Source organism: Apostichopus japonicus, chromosome 6 (assembly GCF_037975245.1).
Source record: "Apostichopus japonicus isolate 1M-3 chromosome 6, ASM3797524v1, whole genome shotgun sequence".
Lineage (NCBI taxonomy): Eukaryota > Metazoa > Echinodermata > Holothuroidea > Aspidochirotida > Stichopodidae > Apostichopus > Apostichopus japonicus.
In genome coordinates, this window is record NC_092566.1 from 16,832,009 (window position 1) to 16,851,386 (window position 19,378).

The window sequence follows — 19,378 nt, forward strand, 5'->3', positions numbered from 1 at the left end:
AGTATAAAGTACCAACAGATAAGATTGTTTTTTTCTTATCTCTTTCAGGCGACACATAGATTGTGCTTATTCATTGTGACGTCTCTATACTATCTGCAGCGAGCTGAGGTGACTTGTACGTTCAAGTTTCTACAAATTACTTATTCACCCGGCGGGAACAGCCTATAAGACATAAATATTCCGTAGACTACTGATTGGATTCGTGCACGTGATATAAATCATCTAACCCCGCGCTTTCTGGTGGATTCCTATTGCCGACTGTGATAAAGGAACGCTTGTGTGAACGTACATATTTGGTTTTCACCAAGCGACATCCATTTTGAGCCTGAACATTAGAAACTGTTGTAAGGTACACTGTAGGGGCGCAAGAATACTTCTAGGAGGCTTCAATTCCCCAGAATTAAATCGCGGGCATCATCCCCACCCCCCTTCCCCAATGACACACATTACAACCAATTCCCAGTAAATGTAAAGTACGCACATACGTAGCATCTCTATTTACATTACAGTCGAAAACTTCTTCAACACTGTTTTAAAAAATAAATATACAGCATCACCATTTTGCAGCTAGGCACCCTCTATTTAAGCACATCTTCTATACCCTTCTCCTCAGAACATACACCTTATCACTCCTACATGGGGGGGGGGGTGGGCTTGGCCCTGATAAGATTCTACTTTTCACGCGTTAATGAAGCAATGGGGCAATTTAAAAGTAGTGGTCCTTTCTTTGCCACAAGTAAACGGAAATGCAGATTATAAAGAGCAGAGATACATTCTGTGCAAGTAATTCCAGAAAGGGTCTTTGTTGAAAGCAAATTCTCAGGTAAACAGTTAATCATCATCACTCATATTCTTTGTGTATCAAGCTAAATATTAATTTCAAATGTTTGCATATATTACAATGACTTTGACAAACTAAATGCTATGCTATTAGAAATACTTTTATATCTGATTAAGAATTTTAAGTTCACTGATCAATAATCATGATATGCACACACAAAAACAACACGGTTGTTTGTATGAATGTAATGTGACAAACCTAATATTGATTCAACCTGTGGTTGTTGAGATATCATGTTTGCAAGCTGTTTTGACAGTTTTCCAGAAAATCCCACTCATCATGAATATTAATGAGGTAAAAATTGCACTTGCAAAGAAATGTATATGTAGTTACATGATCATGCGAAGTATAAAGTAAATCGGACCTAGGGTTGAAAAGATATTGACATTTTCAGAATTTTACGTTTTAAAGCCCCGCCCACTCATTAATATGCATGCAAAAATGCCATACATTAACTTTGCAATACAATGAACGTCGGACATTGGAATTTCCAGGGGTTCACTTCTTTGTCGGACTATTATCAGGAACAAATAGAAAGTAAGAACGTCCAGTAGCAAATAAAGTTAATAAAGAAACAAACGAATCACATTCCGAATACAAAGTTTTTATTGTTAATATTTCCGAACGTAACACAAATTATACTTTAAGTTACGATTTCAGATAAGATTAACGAGGAAAGACAGAGCATATGGTGACCCGTAAAATGATAAACAGAATATGTCAACAACGGTTCAATACTTTTCTATAAAAAAAGTCTCAAATGTGGTGAGTCTCATGATATAAAATGAGTTATACAGGCGTGTAGCCAAGGGCGGGGGGGGGGGGGGAAGCCGCCCCCTTGAGCATAAAATTTTTTATTTTAATGTTTTTATGATATCGCTATAGTATTTTCAAAAATAGAAAATGCTAAGATGCAACTTGCAAGGCCTGGGAAGTGCCATTTCCAGCGATCTGGGAGGCATTTTCAGCCAAAATTTTATTGTACGCTTCGCGCCAACTCACGGTGGCGCTACGCTTAGATAGTTTGCGATACAGTTTCGCCCCTCCCTTGGCAAATTCCTGGCTACGCGCCTGGAGTTAAACAATCTCAATTCGCATCAATGTCGTTCGTTCTTCATTTAAGAAAGAACTTAAGAAACAAAACCGCATGCTATAACCTTGAACTTTTCAGAAGTCACAAAATATTGAAAAAAAAAAAATCTTACTTTAAATTTCGGGTTTCGTGTATCTCAAAACTTTAAGGTGAAAGGAAAATACCCCCTCCCTTCAACCCCCCCCCACCCCAATATCTTCGGTGTACAGAAAACTCAAGGAGATGAGAAATAATACAACACATTAATTCACTATATGATACTGTATGTACCTCTCTAGAAAGCGGTATTCGGTCGTTTTTCAAGCCAGGCCTTAATTTGTGGGATATCTTTCATTCTTTTCACATGAGATGCTAGTTTCGGGAAGTCCTTTGGATCATAGTCCGAAGGGAAATGTGTTCGAAGTGTCACATCGATAAACACAAAAACATGGAAATCTGCCAGTGAAATCTGTTAACAGAAGAAGAGAAAATAGAATTTCGATTTTATTGGAAAGCGCTTTACAAATAGCACATATTATTATTATTATTTTTATTATTATTATTATTATTTTAATTATTATTATTTCTATTATTATTATTATTATTTTTATTATAAGTTGATTGTAAGCATTGAAAGCAAACATGACCATTATAAGAATTATTCAATCGTCCTGAAGGAAAGTACGTTTCTTTACAGAAACTAAATAATCACACTTGGAGAAACGCTGATTAGGACGGTCGATTAAATGGGCGAGGTATAAAACTTGAAGTATATGCAGTCACTTTGGTTCTACACGGCACACGCAGGTAATTACAGGCAAATGCATTGATATTGGGACCAAAATAACCATGTGATATAATTTTTACGTAACGAGCTCGAATGAGAAATTTGTGAGCAGCATTGTATGGGTGCTTGTAAGTATATACCTTATCTCCAACAAAGAACGCGTTTCCGTCCTTGTTTTCCTTCAACATGGTTTCGAGGATACCGTACACTTTCGGTATCTTCTTTTCGATGTACCTCTTCTTCACAGTAGCCTGCCAAGAAAAACGAGACGACCTTAAAGTAAGTGAAGACTCGCGCACAAAGAAACCTCTGATGCCGGTAATCCGACATGATTCCGGTAATCCGACCTAGTTTCGAATGAGGTGTAACAGAATTGTTAGACACCACCATCGATCGCAGAAAATACACACACAGCTTGCTACCGTCGGTAATTAGACACTAGTGTACAGTCAATACATACAGCTACGGTCAATACCCCACAACATAGTGTACATAGCAGCGATAGACAACTCAGGTCTAGATAAAAGATAACAAGGTTTCACGTTTCATTACTGGCTGCATTTTGTAGCGACAAGAAGAAAACTTCACTTGCAAGCAACGGAAAGTTAAAAAAAAAAATTCAGAGGGTGGCACGCGGTTTGGGGCGAGTCTTTAATGCCTTTAATTTAAAGATCTGCTATATTGGCTCCAATTATAGCACGCTATAGCTGGGAAAGTTTTCATTTTTTAATTATGCAATCGACCTGCCACGATCGTAAATCGACCTCAGAAATTTACAATTTGCCTGCATAGCTTCTTCACACCATTAGGCTATTTTGTGTAAACATTGTGTGGATTATGTTCATGTCTACAGTGTAGTTAATCATGTAGCATTCACACAAAGTCCCTTGTAGAAGAAAAATATGTGGCAGTCGTTGCAGACTCATTGGTAAAAAGAGGTCATTTTACGACCAAGGCAGCCGGGTCGATTACGTAATCTTAATAAACTTTGCCATGATAGTGTGCTATATAGTTGGGGTCTATACAGCAGACCTGGCGTATATAGGAAGCTATGGAAACGACAGGATACACCGCAAAGACATGGTAATTATTTATGTACTTCAATCGTTTTGTAATATGTTATGTTCAAGCCGTCACCCCTCCCACCACACCGGAAATATACGCAGTTGCACTCCTGACCATTAGATATGTATGGTTTGCTATCAATCCAAAGATCTAAAAGTAATCTATCTTCACCTCAGCCATGTAAAACTGGAACAGGGGTTATGTACTGTGGTTAGAATAAACTGATACATATATGATTCTAAAAGTATAAATAATGAAATAATTAAGGTGAACTTACCTTGGTCTCGTCGGTTTCGTCAGGCCGCCAGAGCCTATCAACATCATGTTCGTAGTCAACAATCGTTTCGCAAATAGAGTCGATACGAGCCGACTCCCAATTGCTACTGCCATAAAATCCTGCCCGAAAGAAACATGGTAAAAAATGAGATGAAACTTCTAGAATAACCTGAATAATGGCGAAATTTTACTGAAAACCCCAATCTCTAAGGTTGATACGTGTTTTTTGTGATTTGAAGTCTCATTGAACAAAATGGTCCTGAATGTCCACAGTGCATAATTTCAACCGATGCAAAGCTCGGTTGCTGTTACATCATTTTGTGATTACAATCAGCCCGAACGAGAGAGAGAGAGAGAGGGGGGGGGGGTGGAGAGGGGGGGTCAGGGGAGATCCTGAGTGCATCATTTATACTATCGTCACGAATTTCAACCGATGCGAAGCTCCTGTTGTTGTTATATCATTTTGTGATTATATAATCAGCTTGAATGAGAGACACGGGGGGGGGGGGGGTATCAGGGGGTGTGAATCAGCATTTGGGTCTCCTTTACAGAAAATGAACTTAGAAATAAATAAAAAGGCCAAATAAATAGGCCAAATAAGTGAAACAGTTGAAGCAAATGTGGCGTGATGATGTCATACTTAGACTTGATCAAGTCTCCAGCCTTGTGTGTTAAGGAACATTATATTTGTGATATCTCCTAAATGGAATCATATTTTTTCTTTCTGGGATAGTTGTTTGGGATAGTTCTACGTGACAGTTATCTCTATCACATATAGACATCTCATGACGGTTGGATATTTGTCACCTTTAACGTCACCTGAACAAAATATAACGTTTGGTGGTGAGCAGAAGTTAAAGGCAGTCAGTATAGGCCCCAATTATAGCATGCTCTAATTGCTAGAAGTTTTCAAAAAATACATTCCTGGAGGTCTTTACTCTCCAAATTGTTCTCAGACATTGTTAAGGAACACACAATATGGCTGAATGTCCCAGTGAGGAATATTTCCTGGAAGGTTGTAATTAAAACAGTTTAAGAATTTTGACCCAAAGGAGACCATATTTAAATATCTAGCATATTTGGTGACAATACAGTATACCTTTTAAGGCTTCACCGCCTTACCAGCTTCCCTTGCGATGTATCGGCAGATGGCTAGTGTTTGGATTAATCTTTTACCGTTCACCTCAAGAATTGGTACCATGCCGTGCAGGATAGCTTGGGGAAGAAATATGGTAGAAACGAACACAGAATTAAGTTTACTACTCAATATGACAAATACTTATGGCCATTATTAACCAGCTTCTTCAGTAAGAGAGACAAAAGTATATTTTCATACAATGTGTTGCCCGCGGCATATTCCATTCACATTTCCTTTTTAACTTTTAAATGTCCCTAATTTTAAGTTCACTTCATAGTTTGTCAGTTAAAATATGATTTTTATTTGTAGTTACCGAGATGGCGTTTTATTCCCCCTCCCCTCCAAACCCCACCCCTCGTAACCTAGTTTGACTGGATAAACATTCAACTGTCCCCTCGCGAGTATGTTTAAGGTCAGGTTATACTATCAAATGCGGATATTCCTACATGATATTGTAGCCCAAACATCCCACCACCTCCACCCAACCCCCCCCCCCCTCCCGATTCAAAAGGCGAAAGTACAGTGTATTATATATAACTACAAAAGCATATGTTTATTAATTCATAAATAGGCATTCCTATGCGTCCTACATTCAAAAACCCGAAACGAAAGACAACTTGCAACGTCGGTAAGATTCACTGACGAAGAAGTAGGTATAATGACCTTGCATGACTAAACAGGGGCCTGGTGAACCCGACGATGCACGGTCCATAAAGCGGGCAAGCAAGGGTACTACACGTCCCCGAACCATCTCCTATCCCCACTCCAGCCCCCTTCCCCGCCCCACGTTTAATTGATCAAAATCTCCCTTTCATAAGTAACAAAACGCCCGTCTTGTTCATGACAGTATAGCCCTCGAAGCGAACATGACCCTCGATCTACACTCACCAGGATTCATTCCTTTTCCACCCTCTCACCTTGTATGACGTATATTATCATATGTTATTTATCATTCCCCAACAACCTTCTTACTTAACCTTCACAGATTCATGTGTTTATGTTTTGCAAGGTCGAAGTTGACATTTTCATGGTGCTAATCTTGGTAAGTCCCAGCCACTATAGGCTATGTCAATGCTTTCAAAGCTTTCGTTGGTTTCATATACTTAGGCCTAACCTGTACATTTACAAGTTTATCGAGGTTGCGTCGAGTAGGCTATAAATACTTTACACTACTATCAACGTGACATGTAATATGTCATATATTCGAATACTTAATTTGAAAGCATATATATATATATATCGTTTTAATAATATACTATTACCCCAGGTACGTACGCACGTGTGACTGCAATGCATAACACACTTTATCGGGATTTTAGCAATGCTAAATCTATCCACACTTACTCTTCTTGAATTCTGGCCAATTCTCATCCGGTATTCGGTAATCTTCAAATTCTATTCCAGCTACCTTAAACATGAGTCTTGGACCCTCGCCGCGGCCCATGGCATTAAAGTATATTAATTTGTAGCTTGCCATATTCGAAGCTTGTAATAACCGTGTTGCTGAATAGCTAGCAACGGACCAATACACTGTGCAGGATATACACTGTATATGTACAACGAATTGACGTACACCAATAGAAATTGAACTACTTCAATTTCTACGAGTACACCTCATATACATAGACAGGTATGGAAATCCCTTTGATGATTGTGCAACGTAACGTGCAATTCTAAATCACCGCGTGTTTACAAAGGTCAAGTTATGAAATACATTCACATTGCTAGATTGTAGTATTGAGGCTGTAGGTGTGATATTATATATGATTAAACTAGTGGTTATAGGGTGTCCGCATATAATGCGGGAGGCCCGGGTTCGGATCCCGGAGGAAACTGGAAGTTTTTTCATTGTTCTGGATTTTTCAACTCACAACGATTTCAAATATGTATATATATATATATATATATATATATATATATATATATATATATATATATATATATATATATAATATATATATATATATATATATATATATATATATATATATATATATATATATATATATATATATATATATATATATATATATATATATATTGTAAGTAAGGACATATAAAGTTGACTTGACGAGTATACGAAATAACAAATTTTACTTGAAATTTCCCCTGGAACCTACCTCAACAAAACCGTTAATCTATATATTTATATGTTACTAAGATGGATACGTCGGATACACCATGGGTAAAGATACCCATTGTGGATAGTCCATGAGTGGATATGCTACTCTATGGGTGGATTTTCCATGGGTGGATACACCATGGGTGTAAACACCATTGATGGATACTCCATGAATGGATATGCTACTCAATGAATGGATACTCCATGGGTGGTTAGACCATGGATGGATACGCCATTGATGGATACTCCATGAATGGATATGCTACTCATTGAATGGATACTCAATAGGTGGTTAGACCATGGATGGATACGCCATTGATGGATACTCCATGAATGGATATGATACTCAATGAATGGATACTCCATGGGTGGTTAGACCATGGGTGGATACGCTATACGTGTAAACACCATGAGTGGATACTCCTTGCGTGGATACACCACGGGTGGATACACCATGGATGGATACTCTATGAGTGGATATACCATGGGTGGATACTCCATGAATGGATATGCTACTCCGTGGATGGGTACTCGTTGGGTGGTTAGACCATGGGTGGATAGGCTACTCCATGTGTGTAAACACCATGACTAGATACTCCATGAGTGGATACCTCATGAGTGGATACTCTATGGGTGATATACCATAGGTGGATACTCCATCATGGATGGATTCTCCATGGGTGGATACTCCCATTTGTGTATGCACCATGAGTGGATACTCCAGTGGATACCCCTTGGATGGATAGGACCTACTCTATGAGGCATGTTTGCTAAGTTATTATCTTAAAACACAGATAAAGTAAACAATAATTGTAGAATCAAAACAACAACGTCATGATCTTTGAACTAATACGTGATATGAGGATGACCACAATATCTGCTGAATCAATAACATAATAGAAAAGGACAGACGTTAGTGTTTTTAACCTGCGCGAGCAAAACCAGTGGTATACTTCGTTCAAACTTAGCCTAAATCTCTGTTACAAATACCGATCATAGCACAATCCAACTGAAATAATGAGCTCATTAGTTCGACTAGTCAGTTTTAGTGCCAGTGATGACGTCATATCCAAAATTACATTTAGTTTCTTAAGTCATAATTTCAATACATTCAAAGTATTGCCTGTCTGAAAAGTTAGATCGAACGAAATAAATTACTTCTTTCGATCTCAATCTGGGTAGGGCCCAGTAAATCTTTTGGAACAAAACCTCAAAAATCTAGTTAATATATAGTCACTTTGCTGTATCTCATTTTAAAGGTCAATTTGCCCATCATCACCAAAATAATATGTCATTTCTCATCTTACCCCCCCCCCCCCCCTTTATTTTTGTTTTTCTGACACATTTCTTGTACTATTCCTTTAGCCCTGAAGAACATTCATGTGTATAGAGTTAATCATATTTATCCATCGCCACGTTCCTCTTTAAATAAATAAACAAAAATATCCCGGTCAAATTCCACATTCCAATTACAGCAAGAGCATTGCATCGACAAGTTCATTCTAAAACTAAAGCTGGATACTATATATAAGGTTGTCTTAGTTTAGAAACGTAACAATTCGAGGCGAAGGATTGTCTTCTTGAGATAACATATTTTTTGTCGTTCTTTGACACGGTTTTTCTTTGGTAAGATCGGATTCATGTATAGTTTCTGAATACTGTGATGTCTCAATACAAGTTGACCTATTTCAACGCTAAGGGGAGAGGTGAACCAGCCCGTTATATGTTTCATTTGGCTGGTGTCGACTTCGAAGATTTCCGAATCGAGCTTCAAGATTGGGAAGAATGGAAACCAAGTAAGTTGATTCATGTTAGGCCTAGTTATTTGAATTTAATTCACCTATAGGGTTTAGAGAGAGAGAGAGAGAGATAACAAACGCAGATATTTTAGCAGTTACATCCCGATACACCAATACCGTGTGTACTGGAGGTAGAGTGTATCGAAAGGTCGACATAGTTGGATCCGCAAGTTTAGAAAATGAAGCATCTTCCCTCATTAAAACAAAAAAATTAAAAAAAGTTAAAAAATTTTATAACGTCGAAATACTTATTTTTTGGGTATGAGATTCATAAAGGCGACGGGTATACACCCCATGAATACCCCTTGATCCCCTCATGGTGGTTGTGTTATGGGGAGGATGGGTTATGGGAGGGGAGGATATATAGGGTCATGGATGACACTAAGACACCCTCGTTCCATTTTATGGCAGGTATCAAACCTTGAGAGGCAATGATCATCGAAGCAGTGATCAACTGATCATGATAATATAATATATCCGAATCGTTCGCAATCTCCAATCATGTGTTTTACCTTCTTTTTTTCGACTTTCATTGACAGAAATGCAAGCAATAAATCCAATGGGTAAATTGCCAATTCTGGAAATTGACGGTGAAATTAGAGTCTTCCAAAGCAACGCCATCAACCGCTACCTAGCCCGGATCTTCGGTGGGTTCTGAACAGGGGCGTAGCGAAGGGGTTTTTGTTGGGGGGTGGTGTGGAGAATTTGATTTGCCGACGGATCTGGAAGTGGTGACTGAAATGGGGGAGGGGTCTAAGGGGAGGGGGTGTCCCCCTCCCCTTTGGCAAATTTTTAGTTTTGAAACGTCCTTAGATGCAATCTGGTGTATATTTTAAGTCAAATTTGATTTGCCGACGGATCTGGAAGTGGTGACTGAAATGGTGGTGTCCCCCTCCCCTTTGTAAAATTTTTAGTTTTGAAACCTCCTTAGATGCAATCTGGTGTATATTTTAAGTCAAATTTGATTTGCCGACGGATCTGGAAGTGGTGACTGAAATGGGGGAGGGGTCTAAGGGGAGGGGGTGTCCCCCTCCCCTTTGGAAAATATTTAGTTTTGAAACGTCCTTAGATGCAATCTGGTGCATATTTTAAGTCAAATTTGATTTGCCGACGGATCTGGAAGTGGTGACTGAAATGGGGGAGGGGTCTAAGGGTAGGGGGTCTACCCCTCCCCTTTGGAAAAATTAGTTTGAACGTCCTTAGATGCAATCTGGTGCATATTTTAAGTCAAATTTGGCACGGAAGAAGCTCCCGTTCTCCTTTTTCTATTCAGCTTTCCTTCTTTCTTCCCCTTCCGCTCTCTTCACCTTTTCTCCTTTTGCCGACAGACCCAAAATTTGCCGACAGCGACCAAATTATTGGGGGGGGTGTGACACCCCCCCCCCCCCACACCCCCCCGCTCGCTACGCCCCTGGTTCTGAATTTGTTTCTTATACTGAAATCATTTGTGACGCTGATGACATAAATACTTGTAGAATTAGCTGGTCGCCAGAATATGGCGATATAGGATCATTGAAGCCCCCCCCCCCCTTACTAGCGGCATAGCTGAAATAAAGCAGTGAGGGGTCCTCAACGCCACTCATTACAGCAAAGGGTCGATACTTAGCCCAATTCTTCCTTCGCTTTTATGTGGATGAGGCCCATGCACAGTACGGGAACAAGACTTGTGAGCTAAACTTATAGCTCACAAGTTTTATTCCCGTACTGTGGGCCGCGTACGAAATACCGGGTTGGTGGGTTGTTAGGTGGCTATGGAGGTTAGTGGGGACCCCCATATTGCTGTCGACCGTTGGGCACGGTTCCCGTTTGCCAAACCGGTGACTCCGCTCCTCGGGTCACATGTGAACTATTGAATGACGAAGTATGCTTGTATATAGTTACATGAGCTTTATCAATATACAGCCGTGTTAGATTACGCTAAAGGAACAGTCTGCGACATTCGCTAGAAGCCGTTCTACATCTATTAATAATAGCCTATATATACACAGTATGATAGAATTCTTAGTTTCTGAAAAATAACAGATATTCTATAATCAAATTTTGTATAATCATGATTTTTAAATAAATACATATAAATTAATGAGAGAAATCCTTTAATGACTTAGATACGCTATATATAATTCATGAGTGAAATATAATTTTCTTTAATTCTAAATGAATTATATATATATATTTAAATATATATATATATATTTATATATATATATATATATATATATATATATATATATATATATATATATATATATATATATATATATATATATATATATATATATATATATATGATATCTTTACATATTAGTTACAAAGGCATATATAGTCAACGAAATCAATTATATCTGTAAATAGACTGGGAGACGGTATCTTGATGCTTAATTAATACTGTAATTTTAACTTTAAGATCAGCATCTTTACATTATTTTAAAATATTTCTAACCTTTCCGATCGACAAATTCATCGGATTATTTTTCCATCGTATTTTCTTTTGTTATATTTGTTATTGTTTTTATTTTAAAACTATAGGGTTTTGGGGTTCAAATGCCCAGGAACAGGCTCAAATAGATGTCATCTATGAGACACTGATTGAGTTGTTAACACCACTCTATCCAATATACGCAGAAAAAGACGAAGAGAAGAAGGTAAAATATTACATAATTGATTATAATGGAATTTCCATGGGCCGCCGAATATATTATTATTGTTTCTATCGTTTTATTAATATTCTTTATACTTTTACTGCATTCGTTCAAAGACTCAGGAGAAAATATCCATTTCCACAAAATTACTTTTAAACATGTGTAAAGATGATAGGCCTATTTGCTGTTATGGAAATGGTTGTTTTAAAACAATGGACTGTGTTGCAATTAGGCACAGAGTAATTACGTCTTTCCTCTAAAATAGTAAATTTTACGATCGGGGCCCGGGCACCAAAAACGAGCTACAATTTCGTGACGCAGTGATTATGATATGTGGCTGCTAGCCTCAGGCCACGCCCCTCCTCTTCCCAATCTGCTATTCTAGAAATGTTGGATCTGCCACTGGGTGTGTACCCATGCAGTAATGTATTCTGAGGGATAAATCGAAATTCAGTTAAGAAAAATGTTTTACAGGTTAAAACAGTACAAAATGTATCAGGATTGAATAAATATGTGGCAATTTGAATTTCTAGCATATCTGGTGGCCATACTAGCAAACTTGACAAAAGTACTATTAACTCTATACAGTCAGTTTTACACTACTTTATATCTTGGTCTTTGATACAAAAAAACAAAACAAAATCAAGACATTATTGTGCTTTGGAAATTATTCTATCATCTAACTGGATTATTCAATTAGTCTTTTGTTTTAACAGAATGAGATGCTGAAGAAGTTCAAAGACGAGAACGTGGAAGAAACATTAAAAAACATTGAAACACTATGGGAAAGCAACAATAAATGTGGAGATTATTTGGTTGGTGACAAGGTAAGTAAATTCACCATATCTACGTTATGGTTACCAGTTTCAGTTCAATGCCCTCGGTACTTCAAGACACTATATGCCTCCCCCCATCCACCCCCCCCCGCCAACCTCGTCGTTTGATGAGTTTTACAGGGACACTCTCAAAAACAGAAAGTTCTCATGTCTTGTCCGGAAGCATAGGCAGGATAAGGTGTGGGGGGAGGGGGGGGGGGCAAAACCGTTGGTTGGCTTTTTTCATCCAATTCGGTCGGTAAGTTGGTTGGTTATGCCACAGTAGCCTAATACTGCGATATTATGCGATACTTTTATACTTATTCATATCATTACAAACGCTATAAATTCCTTCGACCTATTATGACGCGTAGTTAAATCCGTACCTTAATATAGCTGGCAACAAATTTATGCATAAATTACATTTTCAAATACACAACTAGTACTGGGAAATAACCTATAACTATTGCACCATATAACAACAATAGCTTTATAAAATACAAAATTTACCCTTCGACCCCTCCCCAATGGTTTGCCCCACTTGCACACATCAAATCCCGCCCCTGCCCGGAACTGTTCACAGAGATACCTTGGTCATGGAGCTAGGCCTGGCGAGAGAAGAGAGTTGGTCAGGACATACATCCCATGAGTCAGAGGTCAATGACTAGGAAGCCCGGAAAAGTAGAGGAAAACAGTAATGTATTCACATTTTCATATAATGATCGCTTAGTGAAGGCTTACAGAGGGGGTTAACGGTGACATTATTGTACACAGAGAACGGTGAATTTTATTCGTTTAAATCATCACAGTTCGTATTATTTCTCTATCGGCAGATATCCCTAGCTGATATTTTCTTCTTCACATACGTCAACGACATTCTGACGAGATTCCTTCCAGATTTCAACCTAGATGGTCACCCGAAGCTAAAGGCACTTGTGGAACGAGTCGCAGCGAAACCACCAATCGAGAAGTGGTTGAAGGAGAGACCCGTTACGGAGAGATAACCGTTTTGTGTTACACCGTTACTTTTGTTGGTAGTCTTCAAAAATGAAAACCAACAAAGGAAGAAGATTAAGAAATAAAGGAACATTATTTCATAATTTTTGTAATTAATGACGAATTAATTACGAAATAAGGTACCATTGTAGTTTTCTTGATAAATCGTTAAATTCAATGAAAAGAAAGCTTCAATGGGTGAAATTGGTAAAACGGACACTTCAAATGCATACCACTTGGGCAGGAGTGTGATAACCAGACATTTTGGAAGTTACGGATATTGGCGGCTATATAGCAGACTCTCTCTAATATCATGTAGAGTATACGTCCATTCCATGTACGTTGTTGTTGCCATTGTTACAGCTGCTCGATCGTCCATGACGTGTGGAGTGCGATGTTTACTCGCGAATGGCGGTATGAAACGATTCGAGTATTTAGCGTATATATGCATGGTGTTACATAATGACACATAATGACACCATCCACAGTACAAAGAAATGGTGGTGTAGGGCGGACTTGTCCGATGGGCACTTCGTCAGATTCCGAGGGGCTGAGATCAATTAGGGGCCACTAGCCTCCAAATAAAAAAACGCTTGTACGCTTGTGTACCAGTTTTGTTGCGATATAATGGGCATGTAATAATACTTTCCATTCTACATAGAACAGGTATTGTAAGATGTAAGAAAAACAAAAATTTCATGAAATAAAAACAGTAAAGAAAAACCCAGTCAAGGATGGCACCATATTTTTCGGCAACTTAATAAAAACTATTCTTATTGGGGCCATGATTTAACATTTCAATACAAATCAGAATACATTTTTTTCTTGTAGCCAGTCTTGCTTGGCATCTTAACTTTATAATTAAATATCATGATTTATAATTTTAATAAGCACATCCGGCTGCTTTTGGTACATTTTTAATTGTAAAGAAATTAGCTTAAAGAAAACAAAAAAGCAAATTCAGTTGTTGATGAAGAAGGCAACACAAACATCAGTATTAGCTATAGATTGTCAATATGGTGCTTATGAAGACCTACTCCCCCTACCCCACTCCCCCCCCCCCAAAAAAAAAGGGAAGAAGAATGTAGTGGCTGTGATATATTACCCCAAACACAAGGTTGACAACTTGAGCAAGATTAGCAAATGACATCACAGATCCATCAGTGATATTATGTCTCATGTCTTTCTTTACGATGTAATTTACTGTATTTTCAATCATGGAGATGGTACAGGTGTATTTTGCGAATTTTTCTGCTAAACCTCTAAAAAACTTGATATTACGTAGCACTTACTGGCATTTTGTTTCCGCAAACACGCAGAAATCATGTTTACTTGAACCATGCAAATATTTGATGATCGAAAATGCACTGTGTAAGAAAACTTGTGATCACCAGAAATGATTTTCAAGGATAACTTCTGTCACAAAATTAATTTTTTGAAACTTTAATGTTTTTTTTTCTGAATCTTCAAAGCAGTTCATCATCATTTCTCTCTCAATAAGGTAGATGACATTTGGATTTTTGCCATTAAAATAGGAACAAGGGTTTGAAATGATGATTAATCGTTTACTTCTATGAAAGCTCTTTTTAATGAAAATCTCCTTTCTACTATTTTAATTTTCCGCTTACAGGAATATGATAAAAAAAAAGTAATTATTTGTTACTGTGCTATGGGAGTTGCACCATCTTAATTACGAAAATATATATAAATATTTAATTTTTGTATTATTTACAGAAGTCACAGGCACATAGAAAAATCAAGATTCAGTTGTCGACCAGATATTTATATGAATTGTCCCTTACATTTGTTGCGATCAAAACTTAGTCACTGGTCTATTCTTCAGCCAACCAGCAATCTGGGGATTGCTTTTGATCCGTTCATAAAGAAGCAAGAGTTTAGGCTCTGTTAAGTTAGCCTCTGGGATGAAGCCCAAATAGTCATGAACGTGAGTGAAGAACATAATGTCAGCGATGGACATCTACAGAGTGAAAGAGATGAAGAACAGAAAAATTAAAATTAAATTTTCTCTTGGACGTCAGTGAGGACGAGGGAAGAAATTGAAATTTCTGGGACAAGGTGGCCACTTTCCGTGGAAATTGGCACCTACTGGTTTACGGGCTTTTAGGTGGAACCAGGGGCCACCATGTAACTATGGACCAGTGTAAGCATGGACCATTTGGTTATTTCCTTAAATCGATCATCTCTACTTCTTTGGAGGTACAGAACTGTCAAGCAGAAGGTGCACAAGTTTGCACATACGATTTAAATTTGCTGATTAAGTTTGCTTTGTAAACAAATTGTGTATGAGGATGGAAGGTTGGGTGGGAGCTACAATGCTTTTATTTAAAAACAGCTTCTGTCTCACAGGTTATGTGGATCATTTTGTCCCCGGTAGAAGTTGCCAGCAGGGCCACTTTTGAAGGATTATTTCTGGTTGTCACACAGAACACCAGACCGGTGATCCTTTTTGGTGGTTCGACACAGCAAATTAGGTTATCCGAAAAATGTAACAGAGAATGAACAATCTGTATACTGTCGGAGAGATGTGTAGATTTGGTGAACAGAACACCAGTAAAACTCTTCTGTTGAATCATTGATATCCAAAGTGACAGAGGCTGATACCAAATTATCATTTTAGCTACAATGCAATCTGAATTCGATGTAAAATCACTAGTCGTTTGCCGAACGACCTCCAAAGTGGATTTTGGTCATCCAAAACAGACATTTGGTCATCTCTGATGATCATTACAAATTTGCACTGGGTTGGTATCATCGTTAAGACTGATGTGTCAGTACCAGCTAAAATGAATCTTCTCGGAAAAGGGGTGGATGGGGAGCGGGACAGAGGGGGGCTCAATGTTTAAGCATGGTAGATACAGCAAAAGTGTAGTTAGTGACAGTTGAACAGTCAGTAATATCTGGACGGGAGTAAACTGACCTTTTTGCCAACTAAGAAGCCGTCTCCTCCTTCGTTTCCAACAAGAATACTTTCTAGGAAGCCGAATATGCGCCGAAGAACCACTTGTAGGTAGTTTTGCAGTAACTTCTCCTAAGATGAAGAAACAGAAAAGCTTATTATTTTGTCGTCAAAAAGAACTTTTCATCTGAACTTTCCTACTAAATGTCATAAAGAAAAGCAGTTAACAGTTTTCATTTGAATTGCCATGATGACATCATTCACTTGGCTGTTGCCAGATGCAAAATAATTAAAAAAATATCAACAAAATTTTGAGAAATCAATATTTCTGTCATACAAACTGTGATGAGGATGTGGTAATGACCTACATTATGTACATACTTATCTTGGAACTTTCCGGCAATAATTTTAAGCAATGAAATTCAAATCACCAGAATTATCCCATAAAATATCTCCTTGTAGCATGAATGCGTTTGTGATGAGTAGAGGCAGAGACAAGATTCCAATCACTACAAATATAACTCAATATAAGAAACAATATACATTACTTTTACGATTTTTAGATTTTTTTTTTTTACAAACAACAAAAGCTTTGAATGTTGTGTTGTGTTTAAGACATGGTGACAGAGTTAAAGTTGGTAGCAAAGTAATGGAAATACACACATGTCTAGAAATCAGCTTCCAAATGATGTTGGGTTAGTTATAGTGGGTCAAAAGGGGACTGCACCAGATGCAAAATTTCGAAATCCATTCATTTAATTTAAGGAGAAGAAATATTAATCTGGAACTGACCTTCTTTTCTGCATTTTTCTCTCGGCTCACTTTGCGGCCTTCATTTTCGAGGTCATTCAGAGTCTCAATAATTGAATCAATCTGAAGTCTTTCCCACGAGGACTCCCCGTCAAACCCTAAAAAGCAATTTGTTGATGAGAAAAAGTCTGTTCACATACATGGGACTAGTAGAATATTTAAACATGCACAATGGGAAAAATATGATTTTATTATAATCAATTGGTTGCCATTTGTGTACACGTGGGCTCACCATAGCTGAACCTTACTTTGCCTAAATTACTTAATTGCCTCACTACCACTCTCTAGTCTTACCAAATTCTCTTCCCAAGAAACGAAATATTGATTTGCTTTGTTGCACGACTTTGCCATCAACCTCCAGGACTGGGACTTGACCGAGAACATACCCTGATAAAACAAAACAAAACAGGTGTCATTTTGGTTTCTCTACAGTCTAGCTCTGCAGTATTACTATTAGCCTAATGCACTTCGGATACAATTTGCACACACCATGGTGATTCCCGTCTAAGATATTTAAGGTTAAATCTTGACCTCCTACTTCCTAGGTTATAAAAAGCCTCTATGACTGGGAAACATCATTTGATATAAGTAGATCATTAACAGCGTCAAAACGACATATTTCATGCGAATTGCAGTAAATACCTTGCCGTTGTTAAGCGTAAGTTACGCCTAGGGGGCATCTCGCTAAACTAGTAACCTACTATACAACTCCATTGTATGCTGTCTGTAGTCTAAGCCTAGGACTGTATAATTCTTTCATTTGGCCACATTTGATAAACAATTCATGATGAAACGCAAACCAAGTGTAGAATTTCCGGAAAAATACACAATTTTTCGATTGGTAAAGCCTAGAGTGTCAGCAACTTTTCTGGTGTTGCTTTTTTTAGTTCCGCTGACATCTATTCAGCAACAGTACTAGGCCTATACGGTAGACTATCGTTAGGCTACTGTAGACTATAAAAACCTGTGTATATTAAACTATGATCCTACTAGAATTAGGAGAGGCTTTTATGCTAGGCCATTCTTCCTTTTCATCGATTCTATGATCTTCAAACGGTACATCGGCGACAGCAAAAAGGTAACGAATTGGCTCAGCACGTCCTCGACGGTTAAAATATGTCAGTTTGTAGGACACCATTATTACAAAAATACCTGGATACAGCCTTTGACACAGTAGCTGTGAATGCGGTTGCATAGGTCATTTGTAACTTCTAATCCATCTTGACTTCACATTTACTTGCACTGGTTCGCATGAGTAACAAGTACCATGGCTTCTCCCTCTGCATTATTAGCTGCTGAATGTACAGCTGAAAAACGCAAGAAAAAAATGCATCACACATTTAGGTGTAAGGTCATGATGTCGAGGTCAAATGCTCTAATTTATTAAACGAAAGATATGTCATAACGAATTTCTTTGAAGTCTGAATGGGTTGAGGGAGGGCGTGGCTGTATAATGATTGTTGAAATTTGAACGATCGAATGACCATTATTTGATTTTATAAACCCGGGAGAGAATTGATAACCTTTCAGCTGTTCATCATTCCATGGGTACCTGCGCAAGTGTAAAGTTGCATTGAAAATAATAATTTTCGTTTTAAATACGCATGGTTTAACGAAACTAACAAAGTGAACTGCGCTTATACGCACTTAAAATTACAGAACGGTCTATTATCACCGTCGACAGCCCCGGAAAAACCATGCCAACCCCCCCCCCCCCAACCCCTCACAATAAAAACTTTCTGAAGTGTTCATATATTGATGGTCATGTATTGGCCTAATGTAAGAAGAACATTTCTGAAATGAGAAAAAATAAATTATTATACCTTATTTATCTCATAGTTCCCCGGACCCTCTAATTGACTCTGGTTTCTGAATTGTTACCCCTCCCCCGTCGAACGCCTCTCCTCTTATTAGTTGGTAAAGCGTAGGAGGGCACTAGTTCGAATTCCGTTCTGTAGCTAAACATGTCTTTGCTCTCTTCCAAGAAACTAATAACATAGAAAAGGCGCTTGAACAAAATCAAAATTTTGGGGAAGTATTTTTGGTTCACGAGAGTAATAGTGAGGGCGGGGGGGGGGGGGGGGGCAGAGTATGAGAAGGG

The 19,378-nt window shown here is 38.1% G+C and overlaps 3 protein-coding genes across 4 annotated transcripts; 1 reads left to right on the forward strand and 2 right to left on the reverse strand.

The window, feature by feature from the left end:
- Nucleotides 1-924: 924 nt before the first annotated feature.
- On the reverse strand, nucleotides 925-6,728 carry LOC139969139 (glutathione S-transferase-like). The gene is made up of 5 exons (XM_071973965.1): nucleotides 6,524-6,728; nucleotides 5,164-5,256; nucleotides 4,043-4,161; nucleotides 2,841-2,951; nucleotides 925-2,382 (listed from the first exon to the last, which is right to left on the reverse strand). The coding sequence occupies exons 1-5, from the start codon at nucleotides 6,654-6,656 to the stop codon at nucleotides 2,209-2,211; spliced, it is 630 nt and encodes a 209-aa protein (XP_071830066.1). The 5' UTR covers nucleotides 6,657-6,728; the 3' UTR covers nucleotides 925-2,208.
- Nucleotides 6,084-13,691, forward strand: LOC139969136 (glutathione S-transferase 1-like). 2 transcript variants are annotated; one of them, XM_071973962.1, is made up of 6 exons: nucleotides 6,084-6,221; nucleotides 8,933-9,097; nucleotides 9,640-9,747; nucleotides 11,627-11,742; nucleotides 12,456-12,566; nucleotides 13,388-13,691. In XM_071973962.1, exons 2-6 carry the CDS (start codon nucleotides 8,965-8,967, stop codon nucleotides 13,556-13,558), a joined length of 639 nt encoding a protein of 212 aa, XP_071830063.1. In that variant the 5' UTR covers nucleotides 6,084-6,221; nucleotides 8,933-8,964; the 3' UTR covers nucleotides 13,559-13,691. The 2 variants fall into 2 exon arrangements, with proteins under 2 accessions (XP_071830063.1, XP_071830062.1); XM_071973961.1 differs by lacking the exon at nucleotides 6,084-6,221 and having other exon boundaries at nucleotides 8,803-9,097.
- A 1,521-nt stretch (nucleotides 13,692-15,212) lies between these two features.
- Nucleotides 15,213-18,470, reverse strand: LOC139969133 (glutathione S-transferase-like). The gene is made up of 5 exons (XM_071973955.1): nucleotides 18,268-18,470; nucleotides 17,572-17,664; nucleotides 17,260-17,375; nucleotides 16,489-16,599; nucleotides 15,213-15,528 (listed from the first exon to the last, which is right to left on the reverse strand). Exons 1-5 carry the CDS (start codon nucleotides 18,413-18,415, stop codon nucleotides 15,364-15,366), a joined length of 633 nt encoding a protein of 210 aa, XP_071830056.1. The 5' UTR covers nucleotides 18,416-18,470; the 3' UTR covers nucleotides 15,213-15,363.
- Nucleotides 18,471-19,378: the final 908 nt, after the last annotated feature.

Bases quoted from the DNA above. Each gene is read 5' to 3' on its own strand.
- LOC139969133 (XM_071973955.1), bottom strand. From the start codon at position 18,415: ATGGTGTCCTACAAACTGACATATTTTAACCGTCGAGGACGTGCTGAG. The intron at 16,600-17,259 runs GTCAGTTCCAGA...TCTTCATCTTAG, and splicing joins AGAAAAATGCAGAAAAGAAG to GAGAAGTTACTGCAAAACTA. The intron at 15,529-16,488 runs GTCAGTTTACTC...TTCACTCTGTAG, and splicing joins GCTTCTTAGTTGGCAAAAAG to ATGTCCATCGCTGACATTAT.
- LOC139969136 (XM_071973962.1), top strand. From the start codon at position 8,965: ATGTCTCAATACAAGTTGACCTATTTCAACGCTAAGGGGAGAGGTGAA. The intron at 9,748-11,626 runs GTGGGTTCTGAA...TTAAAACTATAG, and splicing joins CTACCTAGCCCGGATCTTCG to GGTTTTGGGGTTCAAATGCC. The intron at 12,567-13,387 runs GTAAGTAAATTC...CTCTATCGGCAG, and splicing joins ATTATTTGGTTGGTGACAAG to ATATCCCTAGCTGATATTTT.
- LOC139969139 (XM_071973965.1), bottom strand. From the start codon at position 6,656: ATGGCAAGCTACAAATTAATATACTTTAATGCCATGGGCCGCGGCGAG. The intron at 4,162-5,163 runs GTAAGGCGGTGA...TCTTTCGGGCAG, and splicing joins ATACATCGCAAGGGAAGCTG to GATTTTATGGCAGTAGCAAT. The intron at 2,952-4,042 runs GTAAGTTCACCT...TTTTCTTGGCAG, and splicing joins ACGAAACCGACGAGACCAAG to GCTACTGTGAAGAAGAGGTA.